This window comes from Apteryx mantelli, chromosome 2 (genome assembly GCF_036417845.1).
Source record: "Apteryx mantelli isolate bAptMan1 chromosome 2, bAptMan1.hap1, whole genome shotgun sequence".
Lineage (NCBI taxonomy): Eukaryota > Metazoa > Chordata > Aves > Apterygiformes > Apterygidae > Apteryx > Apteryx mantelli.
In genome coordinates this window covers 143,044,977-143,069,883 of record NC_089979.1, presented here as the reverse complement: position 1 = coordinate 143,069,883, position 24,907 = coordinate 143,044,977, and the positions used below count along the sequence as shown (strand labels likewise).

Here is a 24,907-nt window from a genome sequence, read left to right as displayed (position 1 = left end):
GATCCTATTTTCTTCAAGAGTCCGAGTAGCCTCACCTTTCCATGCAGCTATGTGGGCTTTGGAAACAGCACCGCACTGCAGTCCCAACAACACATGGTGGCCAGAGCTGCACTGGTGAATTCTGCAACAAAATCTACAACATATTCTCGGATTCTTCATTTTAACTTAATGCTTTCACTGTTTCATATTTCTCACGTGAAAAGGAGATGAATATGGTGTATTCTTGCCTTTCTTTGCTAGCTGTTTGCAGTGTTCATCAACGCTCTAAACAGAGATTTACTGAACATGTAATTTGAACAAAATGAGTCCTTGTTGAATTTTTATCTGCAGCTCAAACAAAATATATACATTTAAAGCACATTTCCTGAACAAGAACTATCTTTGTTTCTTGAAGAACTATATATCTAAGACTTCATTTCCTCAATATTTCTTTCTTTCCTGTGCCTTCCATGTGAACTATCATTTGTGGCTTTTAAAACAAAATTATATATCTATCTTTCAAAGTAATGGCCACGCAGACAGTTCATGACTGCTTTGAGGAATGCAATCACTTTCCATGCAGTAAGTTAAAGAATACCATTGGCAAGGCATGAATGATGGGTGTGATTAGTACTTGGATCCACATCATATTAATCTGAGAATGAACGTGAAAAAGTTAGCATGAATAGTTTAAGCACGACAATGCATCAAGATGAATTACATTAAGTTCATATTAATCAAAGTATAGTGAAAATCAGTCCTTGCTTAGGATGAGCTAACAAATGCAGCCTGTTTTCATCTGTGGCTAAGTTGTGCAGTGGAAATATTCTCCTACAATCAAAACAGCGTGTATTTCTGAGGTCAGAGTATGTAAAAGAAAAGAACCTGCTACTGATGAAGAGAATTAGCTTGCAGAAGTCCCGACCTGAAGCCATTCATAGTACAAACAAAACATGACAAACGTTACAGCTCATCTCAGTGTACGTTAGTCTGAGCTGGGAAAACTGCAAAAAACTAGTAAGTTTTATGAAGTGTTTATTTTTACTGAAAGAAGTAAAATGAAACTGCAAGATGATACAGAAGCAAATCTTTCATTATTCCTATGCTTGATAACAGACTGATTGTAAACTTTGAGACAAAAAAGATATGTCTATGTGTTTTGTCTTCTGTTGAAGTCAAACATATTTTGCTGCCAGTTATCTGAGGCAGAGTCTCTGGCCCTGTTGCATGTTGTAGAATATGCAGCACAGTCAAATCCAGGACTTCAATGGTTATCACAACACTAATACTATTACTTCTACTACTGCTACTACTACCACTACAACTCATATTATGAAAGAGAGTACAATGTCCTTAGCCCTCAGTCTGTGGGTGTGCAGGTGACTTAAACTTTAATTTGTAATTCATAAGCAGGGAATTTTGATAGGAAATAGCCAGTCCTTTCCGCTGCAGTTCAGTTACTGCTGCTTGGGCTGGTGTGTCTGTCTCCTAAATAGAGGAATAACAAAATGCTCCTTTCTTTAAAGAGTATGGACACTGACAGCACTGCGCTGCACCGGTTGGTGGCTGTATAGGAAAGGAAAGTGTGATATGGACAATTATTAGGAAAACAACCAGAAAAGTCAAGTAATCACTTAAGAAAGGAGCTTTTTGGTGGCTCTAGGAAGAAGGCCAAGAATGAACCCTTTTTCGGCAATGCTGCCTGAAAAGAAACTTGGATCTGTGAGCAAGGAGATTGCTGCTTGCTATTTGTTCCTACTGCACCGCTGCACTGTGCAAATCTTGCTAGAACTCGTGCAATTCTTGGGAACACCTCAGCTGTGATACATAATAAAAGTGCTTCAAAAGGATGCTGGAGCTTTTTCACAAAGAAGAAAAAGTTTCCTTTTATAAGGAGGAGCTACAACTGGTGTCTGTGATGTGTTGCAGGATTTATTGACATATTATAAATACTATTTAATGTTTCATCCCTGGAGTCTCAAAGGTTCGTCTGCCAGCGCAGGACCCAGCAATTGCACTGTAACATAGTTGGCATGCCACTTTCTTTGGCTAATTCAACAGCCCTTCATCACATATATTTGCCACTTCTCTGTTAAGACTTTCCTTAGTTATTGGTTAAAAGCTTATGGACAGAGAGCAGCACCATTAATTACCATTACTAGCCATTATGGCAAATCAAATCAAAACACTCAGACTACATAAAAACCAGAATACTGTCCTCAATGGTAATAACAAAATGTAATATTAAATAAATTACAAATTGTTATTGAGCAGCTTTTCTAGTAATTCAGTCAGAATAAAAAGACGAGCTCAATTTTGGCATAGGAAAGGTGGATTCCTGTGTGCCCTTGTTCCCTTGATGTTTTTCCTGGTGAAGCGGCTCAGGCTGGCAATTAGGATGTCTGTGTTTTACGCCAGACTTTGCCAACTCTGAAGGTCTATCAAAAATGAAAGCAGCGTAGTTTGTCAGTGTGCATAATAAAACCTCTTTTCAAATGCTCTATAGCTGCTGAAATGCCCCAGACTGACATTTGAAAGAAGTTGGTGAGAATAAGCCAAACAAGGTTATTAATTTTAAAACAAGCCAGCCACATGGACCACCACTCTAGCTGTTCATTTCTTTGTTTAAAGGAAAATAAATATATTTGACCTCATCCTAGGATCAACTAGTGTGGCTTTTCTTGTGAAACTCCTTAGTACATAGCAGCAAAGGGCTCTCCTTATGGAGAGTTTGTACTGCTCGCCACAGAGGCCAGACATGATTTATTTGAATTCAGTTTGAAGGCAATAAAATATATGCTCAGGCATTCCTCACTTAACATTAACAAGGAGTAACTTGAAGTTTGATTACTGACCTGCCTTATACTTTTTTTCTGGTTATTAGATCACTATTCTATGAAAATATTTTTAAATTCCAAGTATCCATATGTTACACAAATAAGCAGTAAAGGGACTTTCCAAAGCAAGACTGTGCTAAGTAATGCAGCTGTAAATCACTGACTATCAGAACGCCATAGCATTATACAATACATCTACTATGAGTCATCCATTAAAGTGTGTTCCAGTCAGAATACCAGGCACTCAGGGGCTCCAACTAAGATTAATGTTTTAATATACTTTTAAACCATTTACAGAACAAAATGTACACAGTTGCTCAGAGGGACCCTAGGTTTTGTGTTACAAGAAAGTAAAATGTGAAATTAAACAAGAAAGGATATTTTTAACAGCATCTGTGCCCACGTCTATGCTATAGAGAAGCAGTCACTGAGTCATCTCAGAATTAGGAGTTTTGGACAGGAATTACCATAGCTGTACCCACACAACCTTGAGTTTCCAGCTTCTGTAGCTATTGCTCTTCTGCGATTCATGCTCTTAACTCTGCATGGTGCTGCACCAGGCCAAGCTCCCTTGGGGAGCAGGGGATACCTCCAGCAGTGCTGCTTCCCACTTCTAACATACCAGGAAACCCTGACTCCTCACTGGCAAGGAGCATGCAAGGTACTTACAAGGTCTGCTACTGTCTTCTCAGATGAGGGGGGGGGTTAATCCCCAATGAAGAGGGATAAATCATTCCAGCTGCATGCCCCAGGTGCCTCTCCTCTGCAATCACACCTATGCCACAGTCACCAGGCACAGGAGGATGGAGCAAGGCACAGGTTACTCAGATATGCAGTGTCTTGTGCTGATTTTGCAGCCCTGCCTGAGCTCTGCTCTACTATGGATATTTTGTTATCACTTCCTGTGCCAGACTAGTTTAAAACTATGTGGAATGCATCTAATACCTGATGATACTTATGCTTAGGTTTGAGGTATAAGATATAGAACTGCAAAGGCATTTCCTGGGGGCTAGGTACACAGATAACTTTGATGACATCGATATAACCAATCCATGATTCAGAGAAATACTTCAGGGATTTTCTAATGATAGGACTGGAATTTGTCAGACTAAATATAGATATCTATGTTGTCTCCCTTCTAGTTGAAAGATAGAGTCAATACAGTTGATGGAGATTAGAGCATAAATTAGCTCATCCTAAATGAGATACCTAAAATAAATCAGTTGGATTGTGCCCTAGTTGTGCCTATGTCTATCATTAGCTGTAAAAGGAGCATGAGCATAGCTCAGCTGTACCCATCTACAACGCAGATGTCTAAATGCAGGTGAGACAAATCTGACTTTAAATGCTTATGGGTGTTTTAACACCTATAAAACTTACTAGACGTGCTTAGACTCTGCTCTAGTGCCTTTCCTGGGGTGACCTCCTGCCGGGTGGAGCTACCAGTCCTCTGAAGGACACAGGGTCACTTCCTAGTAGATAGGGAGAGTGAGCATAAGGAAATTCAGAGACCAGCTAGCTGAGTGTGGGCTACTGTAAGCAATTCAGAGGGGAAATGTTGAGAAAAAGAGCTTAATCCTCCAAATAACTGACCTGTTATTGTCTGATAAGTCATTCTGCCTAGAGCCAAATAACTAAGCTAAAGGTCATGCACTTAACTAGCCCAAGCCTCTAGCCTTTTTCCTCTTGCTCAAAGTCATTACTACTATTTGTTCTCACCTGATCTTACCCCATCTGCCTAGCTGTCATCTGTAAAGATACTTTGGTGCCCTTCCATTCATTACTCTTCTGTTTCAGACTGCTTTGTGTTTGGTTTTAAATACCTTCAAGAGTAGCTAGGTGGCTGGGTCCTGACTGAAAATGGGCAGTAATACAGCTCTGTACAGCAGTCACCAAGGGCAATGAACTAGTGTGGATAGCATTCATATCACCTTAGATGTTTAACTTTGCAGTATAGATGTATAGACCAAGCTAGGCCCTGGAGAGCACTCCTCATTTAATTACTCTGAGCTGTTTTAGCCATTTGCTTTAGAGTGAGGTAAATCACCTCCTAGACTCAGATAAGGGTGCATACACGGGGATGACTGTCATTTAATCAGACAAATCCCAGTGAGGAAAATAGCTGTGGCAGCTATTTTCTTTTCTGTATGGAGGTCTGTATCAGGGAGGATATCTTGTTTTGGAAATAATCTTGCATGCTGCAGTCCTTCTGTGAGGAATCCCTCTTGGAAATGTCTATCTCTTGAGGAATTTTGAAAAAATTGCTTTCTGCCCAGTTCAGGTTCAAATTTCCTATATTTCAGATGGCTTCTTTTAAATGGACACTTAGAGAGGAACTTCAAGTTTAATTTGAATTATCTTGAATTAAGAGTTGCTTCTACCTCAGTAAAATTTCTAAACATAATTGCTTTATACTCCCAGAACAATAGCAAAACCTAAAGTGCTTAAGCACCCCATTCATGTAGGAGGCCTGTGTGGAAAGCACAGGAGCAGGAGTTTATTAGAGGATGTCAAGTCCATGCAGCACAGCACAAAATTCACCAAAAAGGCAGCTGTTAGCATTTGAGCTTCTTGCTCTGACAGAGCTTAAGAATAAGAAGCTGCTAAATGACACTTTCATGCCTGAATGTTTAAGCGCTAATTACATACCACCTATTTAACTGTCTCCCAAATGCGTAAGGAGACAGTACAATCAATAGAAATCTATGGTCACCCAGATCTCAGCCTACATTTGCATCTTCATTATGTAGTTATAAACATCTCCAATCTCTTGAGGAAAGCCAGAGGGAAAAATGATTAAAAAACTCAGTAAAGCATGGAGAATTGGCTTAGTGTCAGAATTCGGTCAACCACATCTCCAAATCGTGAAATTCTTACAGCCTTTCAGTGACAGCTACTGTTCAATTCTTAGGCTAATATAAGCACAGCTTCCTTGTGCAGCAGTTTTGAATGAATGTCGTGAATTTTAGCAAAGTGGATTCAGTCATATTACACCTACAGCCAGCATGTGCTTTGGTGCGGCAACCTCGTATAAAAACCCCAGTGGCTGCACATGGCCACTGTTGCCAGATATGAGAGCTGCTGGTTCAGCTGACGATAAAATGGCTGGCTGGCACGAGTTATGGGAGAGCAGGCTTCTTATTCTGGCTTCTGGCCTAATCCCACAAGAGTTTAATGGATCTAACTATGAAGCATGTTGGGAAGGACTTCTCAGGAAATAACAGCAGGAAATCAAAAGAAAGCTCTTAAATGACAAGACTGGGATGCAGTGACTTTGCTGATTTTGAAAAAGGCTGTCCTGGAAGCACACACTTCTCTCTGCCACAGTGGCAGCATCTTCAGGGTCAAACAGAGATGGTGGAGATGTATACTAATTAGGCAGAATGTCAGGTTAAATCAGTCTTTTCACAGAGACAGTCAAATCTGAAGTTTGGACTGTGTGGTCCATTCAGGTGTTCCCACATTTGCAGCCTCCATCCATGCTGTGGCTGAGAGTATGGTTCTTCCTCACCCAAGCAGAAAAGATGCAGCCCATGCTCCAAAAACCTGGAAACAATCTCCAGGGCTCTGGGGACTACAACACATTTTGCAGTACAAAATCCTCTTCTGGAGTCAGATTTATGAAGAAAGGGTCACTCAGCCTATTAAACTATAGGGACTACACTGCAGAAATACATTCCACACAGTCTGATGTAATTTTTATTATTTTGACATGAGATACTTTGGGATGGGGCTACCTGAAAGCTCTCCCTTCATGATGCTATAACAGTTTTGAGATGCCTGAGCTAACACTTTTCCAAAAGAGGAAGCAAACTGCAATGTGGATAGAATAATTCCTGAGGAAAGTAAGATGAGGAAATCTGGCCCAAAATAAATCCATACTTAGAGTTTTAAGTCACTTTTTTCCCTTCTTATGGCAGCTCTTAACTTGATGGTGCCTTCCCTTTGAGAAAGCAACTGTAATAACTTAGTTGAGAAAGTTCAGATCTTTCTCAGAGATGATAACTGACTGACTTCTTTTCAGTAAGAATTCAGTAGTTCTGTATGAACCACAAATGCTCTTCATTGAGATGGCATTTATGAATGCCACAAATGACCATTTAACGTCCATACTTTGCATCCTGGGTGTGGCATGCTACCCCAAAAGTAAATCTGATACCACTGGGATTACTTAGAAGTTTGTGTTTCCCCCATTTCCCTGAGAGTTTTGAGGATATAAACAAGGATATTGAAGACCTAGGTCACAGTCATTCACTCCCTCAAAGGAGGGTCACACTCACTCGGAGGGAAATCTGCCTTTGCTCACAGGCCTGAACAGCGACCGTGCGCTGGCTGGGTGCAGAAGGGGAGAGTGGGAGATCCTGCTTCTGGGCAGCCTGCAGAGCTCTGCTCCAGTTCACTTGTTCCTGTGGCTTAGCAGGGCTGGACAGGTCTGGACATTACATAGCAAATGCTGTTAAGAAATAGAGTTATACCCCAAGAAGTGTAATTCTGCTGACACTAGAGAAATGCAATGGTAACAAGGTGAGTTGTTGCACTTCATGTGTCAGTCCTGTTCCGTGGATCATGGCAGAAGAAAATAGAGCAGGAATTTCCTTCTCCCCATCACCTCCTGAGAGTCAGGTACAGTGAATGACTCCTCTGTAGCCATATGCACAGCAGGAACATCACTGGGGGATTGTGCTGGCCTGCACCTCTCACGATCTCAGCCACCGTAACTAAGAACCTCAGGGCTGTGATACAGATGCTTCGTAGTCTAATTCATAAAAGCTCTGTAGCTGGGCCTGTTTCTCTCTAAACCTGAGCATTAGAGACCAGTCTTCCTTTTCTCCCTCTCTATTGTTTTCCCCACAAGCAATGGGATCCTCTTCAGGTAAAAAAGATAGTCAAATGGATCTTAGAAGGATGTTAGTGACAACGCTGGTTCCTATTTCAAAAGCTAGTTTGTGACTTTCCTGTCTATGGTACAGCATTTGCTGTGTCAGGAAAGAACTTGTGTCTTGTGAGTGCCTGCTCCTCTTCTCTGCCTTACTGGCAAAAGCTAATTAAAAGACAGGTAGCTGTCACTGGGGAAAGGAGAGTGATGGAAGACTTGAGTTCTGAATGCATCAACCAGCTTCAATGCTTGTCTTGGTGTACCAGCTCATGGAAAGGAAAACTAATGGGATTTGGGTATTTATTTTTAGATGTCAAAAATGATTATCCTGGGGCATCTACAAAGTCTGAAGCACAGCCTCAATGCTTTGCTTGATGGATTAAAGTGCATGGTTTACCAGCCCACAACAAATGTCTGAGGTTGTCTGAGATGCTCTTGGATATCTGAGTCATCTACAAGGGTCTGGCCATTGTGACAGATGAGCTGTGGAAGAACTCTGCCCCTCCGGAGCAGAAACTGGAGACCATCATCTCAAAATGCATTACATGACTGTATTTAGACCCAGAAGACTAGAGCACTTTTCTGCTGCATCAGGATGGGACAAAACTGGAATTGCAGAAGCAATGCTTTGATTATCAGCTGTTCAGAGTGCAGAGTGAAAATGGTTTCAGGCAAATACAGGGCTACAAGTCATTCTGCAACAAGTCTTGCCTCTATTAGTAAAAGAAATCAGAGCTAATGGGTTCCAAGGGCAGCCCCATCCATTTATCCTATGCTCATAGTTGGGAGTGATGCTGAAACTGTGGAAATCAGACAGGCCCAAAGCACCTATACAGTGAAGAATCAAAGACAGCAGCAGGCAGTGTGCATACGGCGATGCTGTGCTTCACGCGAATGGGGGGCATTGGCTTGTGAGCTCCTCAGCCCAGACACAAATTCTCCGCTTGACCATTTATATCTTACTGCATCTGGGGAGAAGCCATAGGAATTCTTGGAAGCAGTGATGTCCGCTGTCCTGTGCAAATGTCTTTTCTGAGAAGTAACTCAGAGGTAGACAAACATCCAGGGCTGGTATTTCCTTCCTCTCCTGAGCGGAGTGGAACAGAAATGGGAAGGTTCATTCTAAATTCAGTATTCAGCAGAGAGTAGAGATGAGAGGATGGTTCCTAGTATGCATGTTTCTACTTTTGAGGCTCAGTTTCCTGTTTGTTCCTAGCTGTTTTTTAAGCACATTCTGAGCTCCTCTCTATGTTGAGTTTCATATGTTGTTAGAGGATGCTCATTTAGTTTAGGATAGAAACCTGTAGTTGTTGATTAAAATAAAAATAGAAACAAATCTATTTGCAGGCACTTTTGCTCTTTGCTTTATTTTGGAGCTGAACAAAAAATGCTAATTTTATCATAGAACACAGTGGTCAGAAACACACAACTGGTGCAAAACCCTTTGACTTCAGTAAGGCTTGAAATGGGTGTAAATGGAGAATGATTTTGGCCCTCTTTGACTTACACAAAAGCAACTAATATATACTTTTTTCTCTGGGTGAGGTAGACAGCCTTGCTGAGCCAGTTAGTCCTAGTGAAGTCAATGCACAAATACAATTACAAACACTGGGCCCAATCTCACCAAGCTTCTTCATTCCTGTGCCTCAAACAGCAGAAGGACAGTGGTTTAAACAGCCATTTGGAGCCTTCATTAGATGAATGGCCCCCTAATAGGCAAGATAACACATAGCTTCACAAGAACACCCACCCGTTCCTAGTGTAGAAGATATGCTAGAAGATTTAGGAGGTATGACCACTAGGCACTGGTCAGTAGTTCTCTGCTAGCATTTTTGTCTTTGATTACTTTTGGATCTGGAATATATACTAGGATAGCTTTGAGTCATCTCTGGGTGTAAACTGGCTGCAGAGGCCCCTGCAAGTAACCTGGGAACAGGATGGAGGAACAGATGTACTAAGATGAAAGGATTTGGAGATGCTTTGAGAGTGACAGAAAAGTTCTGGAAATAGATACTTGAATAAAGAATCAGTTTAATTTAACAAGAATGATGTCTCCTGAAGTTTTTCCCCAAACATAATGCAGGAAACAACTCCTAGGATCAACGTGTCCTTCTCCTTTGTGGAGCTCCCTCTTTGCTGCATCCAGTGGGGGTTGCACCATGGGAAAGGCTGAGCCTACTGAGGCAACACAAGTCACAGATGGCAGCATTTTCACCATTTATCTTCAGTGGCACCAGTCATGAGCCCCTCTTTTGAGAAAAATATACTTTAAAAAATCCCCAAGCTCTACCAGGCTACATCAGAAGGAACTAAAAATAACAAGGCACAAAATTCTGTTGTAAGGAAGATAACATTTATATGGTAAAAGACCTAAAATTAACACAGTTTCTGAAATGCTGTGAATCTTCTTGGTTTTCTTGGCTTTAATTCCCTGTCTATTGTTCTGAGAATAAGGGAAATCAACAGTATTGTAACCCCATAAATCACAGTAACTACCCTTTTCTGCTCTTTGTCTTCACACAGCTGATCTTTTATTTCCATTGTTTTACTCTGATAGGGAGGAAAGACTAATATGCTTAGATAAGTCATAGTTTTCATTTGAATTAGTCAATTGTGAGATTATTTATAGCACTCTAGTGTGCATGAGGATACTAATTTTTTTAATATTACTTCTACCATGGCTTTGCTTTTAAAGACTGTAATTTCAGTGGACACCCCTTTTTGTGCTTTCCTTTTCACTTTCTATTGATCTTACTAATACTGCTGAGTTGGAAGTAGTTTACTGTTTTCTTCTGAACACTTGATTCTTGCCAGGAGATGGGTCTTGTGCGGTACAGACAAACTGCGTGCACTTTGTCATCCTACCTCACGCCCACAGTAACAGAAACTTCAGCAAAATGCCTGAGAAGGGAAGGGACTACATGCTGCTGGTCCTGGTAGAGGGAGAAGGTACATGCTGCGCCATCAGTTAGGGCTGTAAACTAGCTCAGGCTCTTTAAAGTCTTTAAGTACAAGGATGTAAGAACAGATTTTGCCAGCCCCACTGGAACTCAGTGTCAAACTGTTCACACTCTGCTTAGCACGAGCTGAGCTACTGGCACTGCTGGTGGGAAGGACTGAACCATGCTCAGCCCAGCCCATACCCAGTCTGTCCTGGCTGAGAAAATGAGAGTAAGGTGCTTGTAATAAAACATGGACTGCTTTGAACTCCCCCTTACCAGCTCTAGTGCTGTGACCTTGCTTGTGGGGTACAACTTGATTTATGCATTTAGGCATAAATAATATGTGTGGCAGAGAGCTGGGACTTGATAGTGAGACTGGAGCATGCCTGAATGGCTGATGTGGACTTACTCTCTAATATACTGTGGCCATGCATGAAAGCCCACACAGGGCTCCCAGGAGTTCCCAGTGGAGCACTGGCCCTTATTATGGACTCTGTAACACTGCAGTACAAATCTAAACTTTCATACCACACAGTGCCAGGCGTAGTAAACAGCAAGGGGAAAACTACTGCACCAACTGTGAAGAGGCTACAGAATAGCCTGTAGAAAGCAGATGACAGATATTCTCTCCATTAGAAGGACAAAGTGATAAAAATACAGTATGATTTATTAAAGGTTTTCTGGAAGAGTTTCAAATCATCCAGCCATTACTAATTAGTGACCAAGCTTAGTCCCATCTACAAACATATTTATACTAGTGCCCATGGAGCACTCTGTGCTAGCTGATCAATTATTCAGTTTCTCATTAGCAGAGATATCCCTCTAGTCATTAGCTGCATCTTCCTTTACCTCCATCAGTATTCAGTATTAAAATTACTAGGCTTGTGGAAAAAGAAAAAGGAAAAATACAGACCTGATGTGCAAGACTATATTAAAAGATTAGGCAGCAAGAGTTTTATTTATATTTCCAGGCTTTTTAATGGAGAACATAATGTGTTGTTCACAGATCATCCTTCTTCTGCCAGTCAGTCTCATTTAAGAATGCAATAGAAGATACACCATCCTGTAATATCTGTGTCAGTAACAGTATATTTAATGCAGTTGTTAATTTAGATACAACACGCAAAAAATTACACGTCTCTGGACGTTTTGCTTTGCTGCTTTGCTTCCTATACAGATACCTGGACTCACAGCTTCTTTCTCTTCCATCATTTCAGGTCCATATAAATCCAATAGAGAGGGAGAGAGAGAGAGAGAGAGAGAGAGAGAGAGAAAATAATTATATAACCAGAAAGCAGGAACAAACAAGAAAAAAAGCAAATTAAGATATATGGAAAAAGTAGTTTGACTTACCATTTCGCATGAGTAGAATGATCATGACAGTAAAATATATGTGAGTGAGGATAGGACCTCTCTTCATGTAACTGATTCTTTGGATTGTCTCACATTTTTTGTATCTTGATACAGAGAGAATCTGGGGTGTTGGTCTTAGGGATGAATTTCATCTCTTGTTCGTCCTGTCTTTCCTCCTGAGTGTTCATTATATAACAGAAATTTCTTTCTTCTTTCAAAATAATATGGATTTGGTTGATATCCTCATAAGTATGTATACATGGTAAGCATTTTTCCCCTAGTATTGCATATTTAAATTGTTTTCTGAAACTTTAGGCAGGGAAAAAGCAGGAGCTATTGGGGTGGAAACACATTTATTATTGTGCAGAATAAATACCACCAACTTCATGTCTGTATATTGCCGTTAAATAAGGGGTATATGTGACTTTGAAATTCCTTCTACCCACTTCCGTATTTCTCTGTATTTCTGAGGTAGGAGACCCGCACTCATGAACCTGTTAAGTTCGGAAGACACACAGGAGGAAAGTGGATAAATGCAGCAAACTACAAAAACTCAGTAGTAGTCTTCTTCAAATGGACTTAATAGAATGGAAGGTATAACAGGGTTAGACAAAAGCAAACTACAAAGTCTTCTTTTGCTCTGTTAAGCAGTGTTAATATGAAAATACTAAGGGAATCTGTCTGGTGAAATAAATAACATTTAAACATAAATCCTTTAATTCTTCCTATAATCATATGTAGATTGTACGTGTCATCATTATGTGTTAAGGACCTACCCCAGCAATTCATTTTCTTTTCCCAACCATGTATTTGCAAATTTATTATGTTACTAAAAGAGCAGAATACACTTTCTAGTAATATTGAGAGACTTTGCACATATTAGCATATCACCTTTTTTCAGGAAGGGAGATACAGAGAGTAGGGTAAGATCAAGTAATGCACATGCTCTCATCCCATACTTCACTGTAGAATAAAAATGGAAAATCCTGGGTCTTCTGGCCCCAGGTTTTAAATCTCAGCTTCTTGACAGGAGTTCACTGTCAAACACATGCAAATTTGTTTGGGAGAAGAAAATGCAAAATAAGATCTTTGCTCTTCAAAGCAATTAAGTATATTCCTAGATATTTTGCTGAGGCCAGGCTTGCTAATATGACTATATTCAATATCAGCGGAAATATACTGCTTTTGATGATTTCTGTTTGTCTATTTCTTTTGGCTCCAGCCTGTATTCAGCGTTAAGGGTCCTCTTTACGTTATGGTCTGAGATCTGAAAACTGTCTGCAAAGAGAAACCTCTGCACTGCTGTGGGGCTCTGCCGGCTCCAAAGGTAGCTACTTATGTCATTTCTATAGTGTCTGTTGCTGTAGTAATGGAGTTTGGGGTTTTCAGTGGGTGCTGTTCAATGTCCTGCTCTCTGTCCTGTGGCTATGTGGATCTACAGCAAGAAAGCTCAGTCCACTGAAGCCAGGGGGAGCTTTGTCATTGACTTCACTGGGGTCACAATTTCATTCCAAATAAGGATCTAGCTCAAAGGCACTACAACACAGCTTTTTTATGAAGTCTTGGAGTACAAGAGTCCTGGCTGGGGCCTGAACTTTTATTTTAAACCACTTCAGTTCAGACAATTTACTTCTGCTATCAGGAAGTACCATTCTTAGCCTTGAGGTAAGATCTTACTTGAATTCAGGTGTCTGATATCATGCGCCAACTTTTTATCTTCAAATATTAAGTGTATTTTCATCATATCTTTTGCATGAGATAGGTACATAGGGTGGTATGCAGTAAGGAAGAAAAATGTGTGATTTCTTAAAATATTCTTTTGTTGTTCTATGTTTTGATCTCCAGATGGTCCCTGGAACTGGTGATGTTTTCTTTAGTCTATACATTTTCTGCTTTAATTAGCTTACTTACCTGGTAGCATATGTTTGAGAAACACACATGTGACCTGATAATATCAGGTGCTGATGCTTAATTGCTTTCACAAAATTAGAAGCAGATAAATGATTAAACCATAAGCAAATGATCTTACTAGAAGACAAGTTGATCAGTGTTGTGATACAACTTCAGAGGTTCCCAGACTTCCATTAGTTTCATATCAGCCTGGGATGCTGTAACAACGTCAAGCACAATGCGATTGCTCCATTAGTGAGCCAGATCAGATTTAGGTTACTGAGATCTAGAGATGCTATACATATTTATCAGCTGAGGGGTTGGCACAATTTGCATCACAGGCTAACAGGAATGAACCGATCTACTGGTTTGATTTACCACCTCTGGAGAAGAAATGCAGTGAATAGATTATTTTGTTGGAATTTTGGAATCAGAAGTCAGATTGCTCTCCATCCCTACCCCTACAGGAAGTACTTGCTTGGGAGAAAGGACAGGGCGTCAGCAAGAGGATTTCTCCCCTCAGGGACTTTGTTGGCAAATGTCAGGTAGCTACTGATGAGGTCAATGGGGATCTGACACAAGTCCGTATGGACATGCAGGCTGGAGCAAGTCTGAGGTTTTTTGCTCCTGTTCAAAGATTTTTTTTATCGCTCAGTGAAGATCTGAGTAGGGTTGAGTGAAGTTCACATAACCTGTGCCCTTGCTGGGGGGTTCACCAGATGGCTATCATTTTTTGATGAAGGGATATGGCTGTTTCTGGAGTGGCAGTAGTAATTTTACTTGGGTGTCAAGACAGAGAGGAGTCATGCAGTACTTACAGGATCCCTCTTTACAAGGCCTGGATTAGGCACAACAGCAATGAGGTGGGCAATTGTAAACACGGAGTTCAGCACATAAGAAAAAAACAAATTCTTGTGCAGCGTTATCCTTTGACAGCTGAGGCTCCTGAAAAATATGTAGCACACGTTGTAAATTAGTATTTTAATTCTGATGTCACTTTAGCAAGCACATTCTGGCAGCAGTTTCTCAAGAATGCTTTTTGGCAAGGCATAGTCGGAAAATACATGCCTTGCATTGCAGCCATAACCCCTGACAATTTCTTTGTTTTTGTTTTTACACCTGTTTAGTACCGCATGCTTTTCAGACCATGTTGTAAAGAGCCATCCAGTTACATTCTCAGCCCTTGATGCCTTTCTTTATTTCATGGTAATTGAGATATTAAGTGGTGAAGCAGAACCCTGAGAATTATTACAGATGCGCATGATGCAAGTAATGAACCTTAGGAATACTGCTTCATAAGTAACTGTTCCCTGGAGACTCAATATCTCAAATATTCAGATGAAAATTATTTGCTACTTTAGGAATTAGTGGTGAGACAGGATGGGAAACTTGGACTGGAATCCCCTTAAATTTCAGGGAGATTTGAGTTGGTATCCTGCATGTTTCTGAGTCCAGCTGAGATCCCAAACCAGAAGAGGTTGTTTTCCTGTTCAGAGGGAGCGGCAACCTTTTCTGAATGGCTGATTTTTTTTCAGGCTTTCTGCTATTCTGGGTAGCAAAATTTCATAAGAGAAGTTCAAAGAATTCTTGTCCAACTAAATCATGGCTGTAGTTTCAAACCTGAACCATCTCCTTTTTCTAATTCATACCTGAATCCTAATGCCACCCCCTCAGCTACCTCTGCGATGCGGAGAACGCCTCCACAGCGCTCTGTGCCTGGGAGCTCAGCCTGGGGCTGCCAGGAGGTGATTGCAGAAAAGCAGTCATGGAGCTGTGAGATAATGCTGTGATGTCTGCATTCAGTGATCACTGGGAGCAAGCAGGCAAAACGAGTAGGTAAAAGAACAGCTGAGAAGAGCAAATATTGCTGCCTCGCTGAGAAAAACCTCACCCTGTGCACTAGGAGTCTTTTACAGTCTGGAATTGACTGCTGCTGTGACTTTCTGCTGCTGGGTGTGTGCAGGTTAGTGCAGAATGCACTTTATAAAAAAAGAGAAAGCTAATCTAAACAGCTACACTCTTTTATGTTTATCTTTTTTTTTTTTCTCCTTTCTGGTTCCTTGGTCATCTGCCATTTATTCTTGGTTCTCCTCACACCTTTCCTCTGAGTCACTGGACACAATGCTTCCTTCAACTTTAGACCATCCTGCTGGTCACATCTTGATCCTGCAATGCTTATCATTTTTGTTGATCTCCTTAATTACCAAGAGATCCTCTTTGGTTCAGGATGTCCATGGGATGCTGGTCACTTGCTAGGAGGGGGAGTATCACTTTACACTTGCCCTGATTTTATGTTATTCCTTTAGCATCTGCTATTGGTGACTGCTGGGCACCAGATGTGGAGCCAGGTGCCCCTTCAGTCTGATCCACTGTAGGATGGGATACTAGGCCAAACAGATCTTTCTCTGGAATGACTGTTCCTACAGTGTGTTCTCATGCTTACTCCAGCTGTATTTCCCCCCAGCACAAATCCACACCTATGTTCTTTTTCTGCTCCTCAGGTGATATTTGTCCAGTCCTGGTACTTCCTTTCTCCCCAGATCTCCATCATCATAATCCACCTACACTACTGAGTCCACCTGTCTTGGGACACTACCATGTGCCCATTACCCCTCCTGTCTTTTTCTTGCTGTTCTGGCAGCTCCCATCCATCTCCAAGAAATCAGAACTTCCCCATCAATTACAGCAGTCTCTTCAGCTCCTGGCCACAGAGACACAGACCCTTCCCTCTCCAGCTGCCTTTCTACGTGGCTATTGGTATAGCAAAACTGTCTTTTGTGATAGTCTTTGCCATGTATGTGTGCCTCCTTCCTCATTCTTGTTATTTATCACTGCTCCTCCTGGCTCTTCTTTGGCTTATTCCTCTATTAAATTGAACAGTGTTTCCCTACATGTTGCCATCATCTGCTGCCCAGATTCTTTTCCCTGTCTGTCTTCCTCTCCTAATATTACTCCTGGATTGCTCTCCTCCTTTCTTCAGTCTCCCCTACTTTTCTTCCTTGACTCCAGCTTTTATGTTAAGGATTCATCTGACTCATTAAATGTATAGTTCCATATCTTGCTTTTTCATTTGACCCTGAGTGTTTGTCATCAAAATGGCAAAGGCACCTGCCTGTCTTGGTCTGCACTGAGACAAAAACTTCCTTTCCTCTGCTCTGCCTGCTGCAGTTCCTTCTCTCACAGTCTCTCTTCTCCTCTGTGTGACTTCTCACTTGCCCTTCCCAGTCCATCAATTATGCTCAGACTAATCCTGCTGAGATGTTTGGTTACTGATTCTCCCCCTGCTTTCTTCCCATTCACTCTTGCTCTTCTTCCCACTTCAAAGTCCACCCTGCCAGCTCCCCAATCTCACTATCCCCCAATATTTACTACTTCTGCTTTTGCTCGGGTACTACAGTTTTCTGGCGGAAATCCTTTGGTGAACCTGAATTCTCCCACTATAAAATCATTCTCTTTGCCCTCATTTCTGTTATCTCCTAGCTAAACAATTCCACCTCCTTAATCCCTTACTTCCAGCCCAAACTATCTTTACACCTACTTTTATTTCCCAATCTATTTTTTCCCTCTTCCTTTCTATCTTTCTGGGCACAGAATTGTACCCTTTTTTCCCTGGAAAACCGACAAAACACAATGTGACCTTCCCATGTCATTGACTTCTTTCTCCTCCTTATTTCCTTCTACAAGCATCTCTCTGTCACAGATACGGAATAGCCTACAGGCACTCTCCTTGTCTTAACTTCCCGCTTACTTCTGTGAGCCCATCTCATCCTATCCCCTTCAGTGCCTCAGTCTTCTCTTTAACATCCCTCCCCCTTCTCAAGATCTCCCCTCATAATGGAAATTTACTTTATCTTTTCTAATTTTGCATCTGCATCCATAGCCCAGCTTATCTCCTGTTCTCCTCCTTCCTTTTATGTCCCTTCTCCTATTCGTCTCTTAGCTCATTCAACAAATTGCCTGCAATTGCTGCCTCGTAATCCTCTTCCTCAGTTCTAATCTTTCTGATCTCCTTTCTTCTTGCCCCACAAATGAAACTGCTCTCATGAGTCTGTGATACTCTCTTCTGGGCAAAACCCAAACCATTATTCTGTTCAGTCCCTCTGCTGCTTTTGACAACCAGCTGTGATTTTCTCCTTGTCTCACCTTTCTTGGCTCTCTTCTTGCCTCTTCCTGCCTCCCTAATCACTCTTGCATCCTTGAAGGATCCTCCTCATCCCTTACCCATCTTTCTGTATGTTCCCTACTGTGCTTTATTAATCAGTATGCAAAGAGACATCACCAAGCCAGTTACTCAGGACTAAAACCTAGATTCCCCTTGTGGCTTTCTCTGTGTCACTATGCCACTATGTATTGTGTCTCAGACTTTGAGTCTCCTATGTTTCGTCTGAAAGATACAGCTCCTCCTATATTTCCAGAATCACCCTACCTTTTGAGTTCCTAACTTCATTTCTCTATTTCATCTATGATATATTGACTTCCAAGGCACTTTTGGCATTATTGCAATTATTTTCTTCATCTTTCTGCTCTGTGAATCTGTCATTACTTCTCATTCATGAATATCCAGAATACTGATTTTCACCCTCAGTCAGTTATTTTCCATCTTCTAGCCTTTTGTTTAGTTTTCAAACAATTATTTTCATGCTTTCTACCATGCTCTTCCTTATTCCTGGGGAAAACTCACTGAAAAAGTCTACAAAACTATTGACTTCATTATCCTTCTTCAAATCCCTTTAAAAACTTTGGCAACAGTTAGACTGGAGGTGTGTTGACAACACCATCTATTATTCTGGCAAATCTAGTCATATAGTACTCCCCATCTGTCTGTGCTCAAATGTCTTTGTTTTAATAACTCAGCTGGAAATGATTTGGTGCCAGGAGTCCTTTTTTTCTTTTGTGTTTTATCATATAAGATAATAGGGTCTCAGTTTGTAATTATAAAAATATTGCAATGATAATATGATGCATGTAACTGTTAGAGACTCCACTTTATGAATACTCTGTCTTCTGTTATGAGTTAGTATTGCTTAATATAGCTAGTCACTACCGTTTCAGTATTCCCTTCTCAAAGTACTGCAACATCTGTGATACCAGATCATTATGAAACTTGATACCCAAAACTGAAAAGAAAATAAATCTCTGCCAGGAAAGACTTGTTATATGTGGGAAGAGTTTTCTCTCACATTCTGAAACAACCTCTGTAAGCCATTGCCCTTATGGTCAAAGGCTATGCTGCACAGCTCTGAAACCTGATGTTGCTATCTGATTGACAGCCTACCTTCTAATGAAGTTCAAATAATCCATCACTGTCATATCCAGATGATAGAAAACAATTGAACGTATCATCAGGCCTGCTCCCATACAGCTTGATTCTCATTTTCTTAGTTTGGTTTCCTCTTCATCCTCCCATTTTGCAGTGCTTTATTTTAATTCCTTTCTCTACTTCTTCCTATAACCTTTGTAGAAGGGATTAGTCATGGTAGGGAGAGGAGAAGCAGAGCAGGAGAGAGAGGAGGAGGAGGAGGTGTATGCCTGTCAGGAAGCCTGTTGAAGAGATGAGTCTCTCGGCGCAGTCTGGGAATGGCCAGGCTTGTGAATTGCCCATGACTCAGGCCAAGGAGTGAGTCAGACAGCCTGGTCCCCGCCTGCCTAGCTGCAAGGTCTCAATAGGATATAATCACCTGCTGGGATCATTCTGGATAGCTAGTTTAACCAGATCCTATCTCTCCTGTCCCACACAGCTCTGAATCGTGGGTATAGGATTTCAAATCAGATTAAACTTTGCTCTTCCCAGGTTTCTTGAAACATTTCTCTGGCTGTGCTTTCATGCTCTTTAACTTCTACATAGATGGGAATGGGATTCAGTAGTTCATTGCCCTTGTGTAGGAGGTGCTTGCTCATCAAGGCTCGATCCTGTTGACAATCATATGGATGCTTAGTACTACTGTAATAGTCTGACTGCAATAACCTGACCCGCGTTAGAGATAGTGAGAGGAGATAACACACAGCACCTTCTTACAGGATCAGGCTGTGCCTGAAAATTAAGGCCTGTTATGGTGAGTATAGCTTTTCCTAGAAAACAAAAATATTAAAACCACTCATTCTGGTTTCTGCACAATTTACTTTCTCTGTATGAGGAAGAAATACTGACCTGTAACAAAGTTTCTTCAAAAGTCTGTCATCTCTGAAGTATCACGCATTTTTCCATCCTCAGAGCACTTTACTTTTTGTTTTCTACCCCCTCAGCCTTCTTTATATCTGCTCTTTAATTTTAATTACTTTAGAAATAAAAGTACCTCCACACTAATTAATTGAATCAATCTAGTGTTTTGGATTATTTGGTTTCATGACCTGAACAAATTTAGTCATGCTACAGTCGAATAAGTATGTGCAAATTCAGACCTAATTTTGTTCATGTATCTGCATAATTCTATTAATTTGCCCATTAAAGATACAAAGCCAAAATCTTAACTAGTGTAAATTAGCCTAACATCAAAGTAGTTAAAGAAGATGCTGATTTGCACGGAGTATCTGTCTAAAAAATGAAGCTTTAGCTCTCTTTAGCTGTTATTCCTCTTAGCAAAAGTTTCAAATAACTGCTACCAAGAGTGAGCTAGTCCCTGTTTAACTGGACCTTTCCTCCCATGCTTGAAACTACTTTTGTCATTACCTTCCAAAACCACCTATTTCCCATTTTTTCCCTGAATAACTACTTTCTCTTCCTCAGCCCATTGTTTTTTGTCATAAGATTTGCCTCATCTTTTTGAACAAGTCTTCCAAAACAACTTCCATGGCTTTAAAACTGTCTTCCAAACACATCACAGGACTAGGAATATTAAAAATGACATGATAGTTTGTCATCTGCAGGTGGGCATATCTGTGTTCTGATATAATCAACAATGTTAACTTGAAATAATTTCTTACAGGCAGGCTAAATTACCATCTCCAAACCTCTACTGATGGTGAGCATTTCCCTGTCTCTGGTCATGAAGTGAATATCTGGCCCTCTGATTGCAGATAACTGATGTACCTTTGCTGAAATCAGCAAGATAATACCATCCTGCCTGGGTCATTTTACCAGGTTTAAAAAAATCCTGTCTTTGTCATTCTGTTGCATCAGAATATCTGTAAATGGACATTACAACACCAATTTCTGAACTTTGCTATCAGTCCTGGAAGCTTACAGTTTATAGTGGTGTAATGAAAGTGTAATACCACAAAAAGATTGCCTAAGAGCTACGAGAAGTATATACTTTATCCAAGTCTTCACAGCTCTCTGTGTACAATGGCTCAGGGATTTGCCAAGTGGTTATTCTTGAATATTTTCCCCATAGTAATCTCCCACTGTCATCTAACATACAGATGTGTTTACCGTGACTGCCATTGAGAAATCCTCTGTGGCTGGAGTATGATTTAGACACATCAGCTTTTCATGTGATTTGAAAAAAAGAAATAACTGGAGACCTTAATCTGTTAGAAATGTGGTGCTTTGTTGCTTTCTAGTGCTTACTGTTTCCCTGAGCTGGAAACAGAAGGCCGTTCACAGAAAGCCTGTCACTACTTATTGCAATTGAATCTGTGACTACATGTCTGAGGGCAAAACTGGCCTCCCTCTGCTCCTTCACTGCAGACACATTCTGATAAATAGTGTGCAGCAGGTTCTCTAAAGGATAAGACTTAAATACTCTAGTTCAGTTTTCATACAGTAGTTGCAAATATTTTTTGTGAATATAGGATAATTCAGCCTCCTTTAAAGTTCTCATAAAAAACATCACTTATTTCCTCCTAATGATGTTGACAGGCTACACACTAGGTCTCACATTCACCCCTTACTGCTGAGTCTTGGATATGCCTCCTCAGTCCTTCAGCAATGGATGGGAATATTCCCATCCCTCAGGGAGCAGTGGGCTCCAAACTACTGCCCTCACTGTCGTTTGACTTTGCAGCAGCTGGCCATACCCTTCCAGGATCTACAGGCAACTGATAAATGAAGGAGGCTTACTGAATCCCCAGTCACACTGTTTCTCATTTTTATGTTAGTCTTGATAAGTGTAACTGCATGCTCTTGGCCACACCCCACTGAGAGATGTCCCTTTGGTGAGGTGACCCTGTGCTGAGGCTTTTCTACCAGGATTATATAAAAAAGTACTGAGAAGAGCTGCTTCTCACTGCCATGTCCCCTTCCAAGCTTTTCTTTCCTTAACACTTAAGATCCCTCAGGGAAAGAAGAGTGTCTGTAAAAAACACTTACTTGAAATAGAAGAAAATCGCCAAGGAAATCAACAGGGATGTTATAGACAAAGCATGGCCAACGATCGCCATATAGTAAAGTATGAACGCCATCTGCAATTTAACAAAAAGACAAAGCAAACATGAACAATTTGCAGGCACTCATTTATTTTTCATTGAGGAAGAATCTACAAAATCAACTTCCTGTTTTATATTTCTTTACTTTCAAAGGTTCTTTTGCAATATACTTTAAATGCCAGTAATACATTAAATAGCATTGGTTAAGGTCTACAGATGAGATAAGTGTTTCTTATATAAGTTGATCTGTTTCTGCTGTCTTCTGCACTGAAGCCACTGGCAAGATACCCGTTAACTCTGTGCCTCACTAACTTTCCAGAGCTCTAAGAAAGCACAGTGGACATAACTTATGTGGATTTTCAAAACAGCCCTTGATAAGATTCCACATCAAAAAATTATTAAAGAAAACAGGTTGTCAGGTCATTTTATGGTCTGAAAGCTGCTTAAACAACAGGAAGAAAAATCTTAATGGCTACTTTGGGGATGGAGATGAGTCAGCAGTGAGGTGCCTCTGGGACTGGTATTGAGGCTGTTTTTTTTTCAACATCTTCATGATGATCTTCATCAACGACCTGTGACAGGAGGATGCAGAGAAATCTTTAAGTTTCTACATGATGCTTAGTTCTTCCAGATAATAGAGAGGGAATTCAGAAAGGCCTCAAAAAACTAAGTGAGCTTAGAGTGCCATATGAACTTCAAAACAGACGAATGTGGGGTAATACATCTAGGGACAAATAACTTAAACAATGCCTACACAATGTTGAACTCAGAACTGACAACTAAAGCTCAGGAAAGAGATTTTGGTGTCATCCTGGACAGTTCTGAATCATTGCTTCAATGCGTAGTGACAGTCAAAAGGTCAACAAAATGTTGGACATAATCAGGAAAGGTACTGAGAACAGAACAACATTTTGTCGCTGTTTAAAACTTGGCACTCCCATATCACAAATGCTTGTGTATTTCTGATCTCTGCACCTTAAGAAGGACACAGTGGAGCTGGACAAGGTGCAAAGAAGGCAACTAAAATAATTAAGGAGCTGGAGCAGCTCCATTATGATGAGTGGTTGTAAATGCTGAGATTCTCCCATTTGGAAAGAAGAAATCAGAGGGGGCTTATGGCCGAGGCCCACAAAGTCGTGAAGGCAATGGATAGTGAAAACTATTATGCAGCTCCTACCACTCTAGAACAACAGACCTGTGACAAATTCTGTTTTTGAGACTAATACAAATCTAGCTAGAGGGCAACTAGCTAATAAGTCTTACATTGCTGTAAAACTGTTGTGCATAAACAGGGAATCAGACTTTCACTTTAACTAATATCACTGAAATCTAAGATAGGCCCATCTATATTTTGTATGCCAACAGTGAAACAAAATCGCAGGACAGCACCTTGGCTGTAGAACGATGAGGTATTTAAATGTCATATTTTGGTCTCAGTCAAGGTCTTAAGCATCATCCAGCTGTCAGAAGGCTGCAGGAGGCTAATGGCATGCCAGGCTTTGCCGTTCTCTTCTTTTCTGAGATCACTAACATATTATCAGCCTGTAGTGGAAGAGACTACTAGATAGTAGGTCTTAGCTCCTCTGCTGGGTTTATTTTGTTAGCTCAATTTCATTCATTTTTCTTGTGTTATGCATGGGTAATTTTTCTTTTCAATGAATAGATGAATCCTTTTAGGACCACCCTCCTCCCTGAAAAGCTTGCAAGTACCATTGAGCATTTTAAGCACTGTTTCTATATTCCTCCTCCTTCGCTTCTTTTGTGTGTCTTCAGCAAAGTGAGAAGAATAAAGGGATAAGGCATGTTTCATGCAGTTTTTTCAGTTCAGACATCTTCAGTTAATATCTGGCTAACTTCTAATTGCTTTCTGTAGTCCTGAGTTTTGCCAGTCACAATTTTTTGCTGTTTCCAACTCATTTTAAACTTTCAGTTGGAAACACGGATGAATAAAATTCAGAAAAGAAATCTATTCTTCTTAGCACAAGTGTAAAGCTTCTAGTTTATTCTTTTGTCATTTTACAACTTTGGAATCAGTTTCTGCTCTCATTAACATAGGTGATGTGGTGGTCTGATTCATATTTACACCAAAGTCACATTTACACCATTCTGGCGTGTAGAGTGGACATGAGTATAAATACCGTTCACAAAGTTATGGAAATCCGTGAATATTAGCTGGAAAAACTCTAAGTTTCCTAGTTTCCCTCTGCAGTGACTAACCACAGTACCACTAATGAGTGCAAATGCTTGACAAGTTGTTCTGAGAGCACCAGCAACTGCAGGTAGGGTCAACCAGCCTGCAGGGAAGACGAGACAACTTCCGAATATGGTGTAGCAGGAGAGGCTTATACATGTGTGCACATAACATTTCTTTCACTGCACATTAAATGGTTGCTATGGTTTTTCACTATGTTAAATTGAATAAAATTTCCAAGTCTGAATTTTATTTACACACCAACTGTTCATAATCTTTGTTTTGTGTTGCCTGAAACAGCTATAAAGTAGGAAAGGATTCTGGGTAGTTACATGCAAGTGTATATGTGTGTGCATCACGAAGGACTCATAGTTATTCAAACTATCTGTCTTTCATCATACAACTGCTAAATCATTTTAACTGGATACCTGGGGCTCAACAATAGCATTTTTGATTACTCCATGTAAACTTACTATTGTAAGCTTCAAAAAAGCTTTCCAAAAATAATAACAAAGGCAGACCAGAATGGACTGAA

At 40.6% G+C, this 24,907-nt stretch overlaps 1 protein-coding gene across 3 annotated transcripts in view; it reads right to left on the bottom strand.

The window, feature by feature from the left end:
* CALCR (calcitonin receptor) overlaps positions 1–24,907 on the bottom strand; it is a 176,235-nt gene that overhangs the window by 30,811 nt on the left and 120,517 nt on the right. For all 3 annotated transcript variants that reach the window (XM_067291682.1, XM_067291683.1, XM_067291684.1), the window contains 2 exons: positions 22,126–22,217; positions 14,696–14,822 (listed from right to left, as the gene is read on the bottom strand). In XM_067291682.1, coding sequence (XP_067147783.1) covers positions 14,696–14,822; positions 22,126–22,217 — 219 coding nt within the window. The remainder of the gene's footprint in view (positions 1–14,695; positions 14,823–22,125; positions 22,218–24,907) is intronic.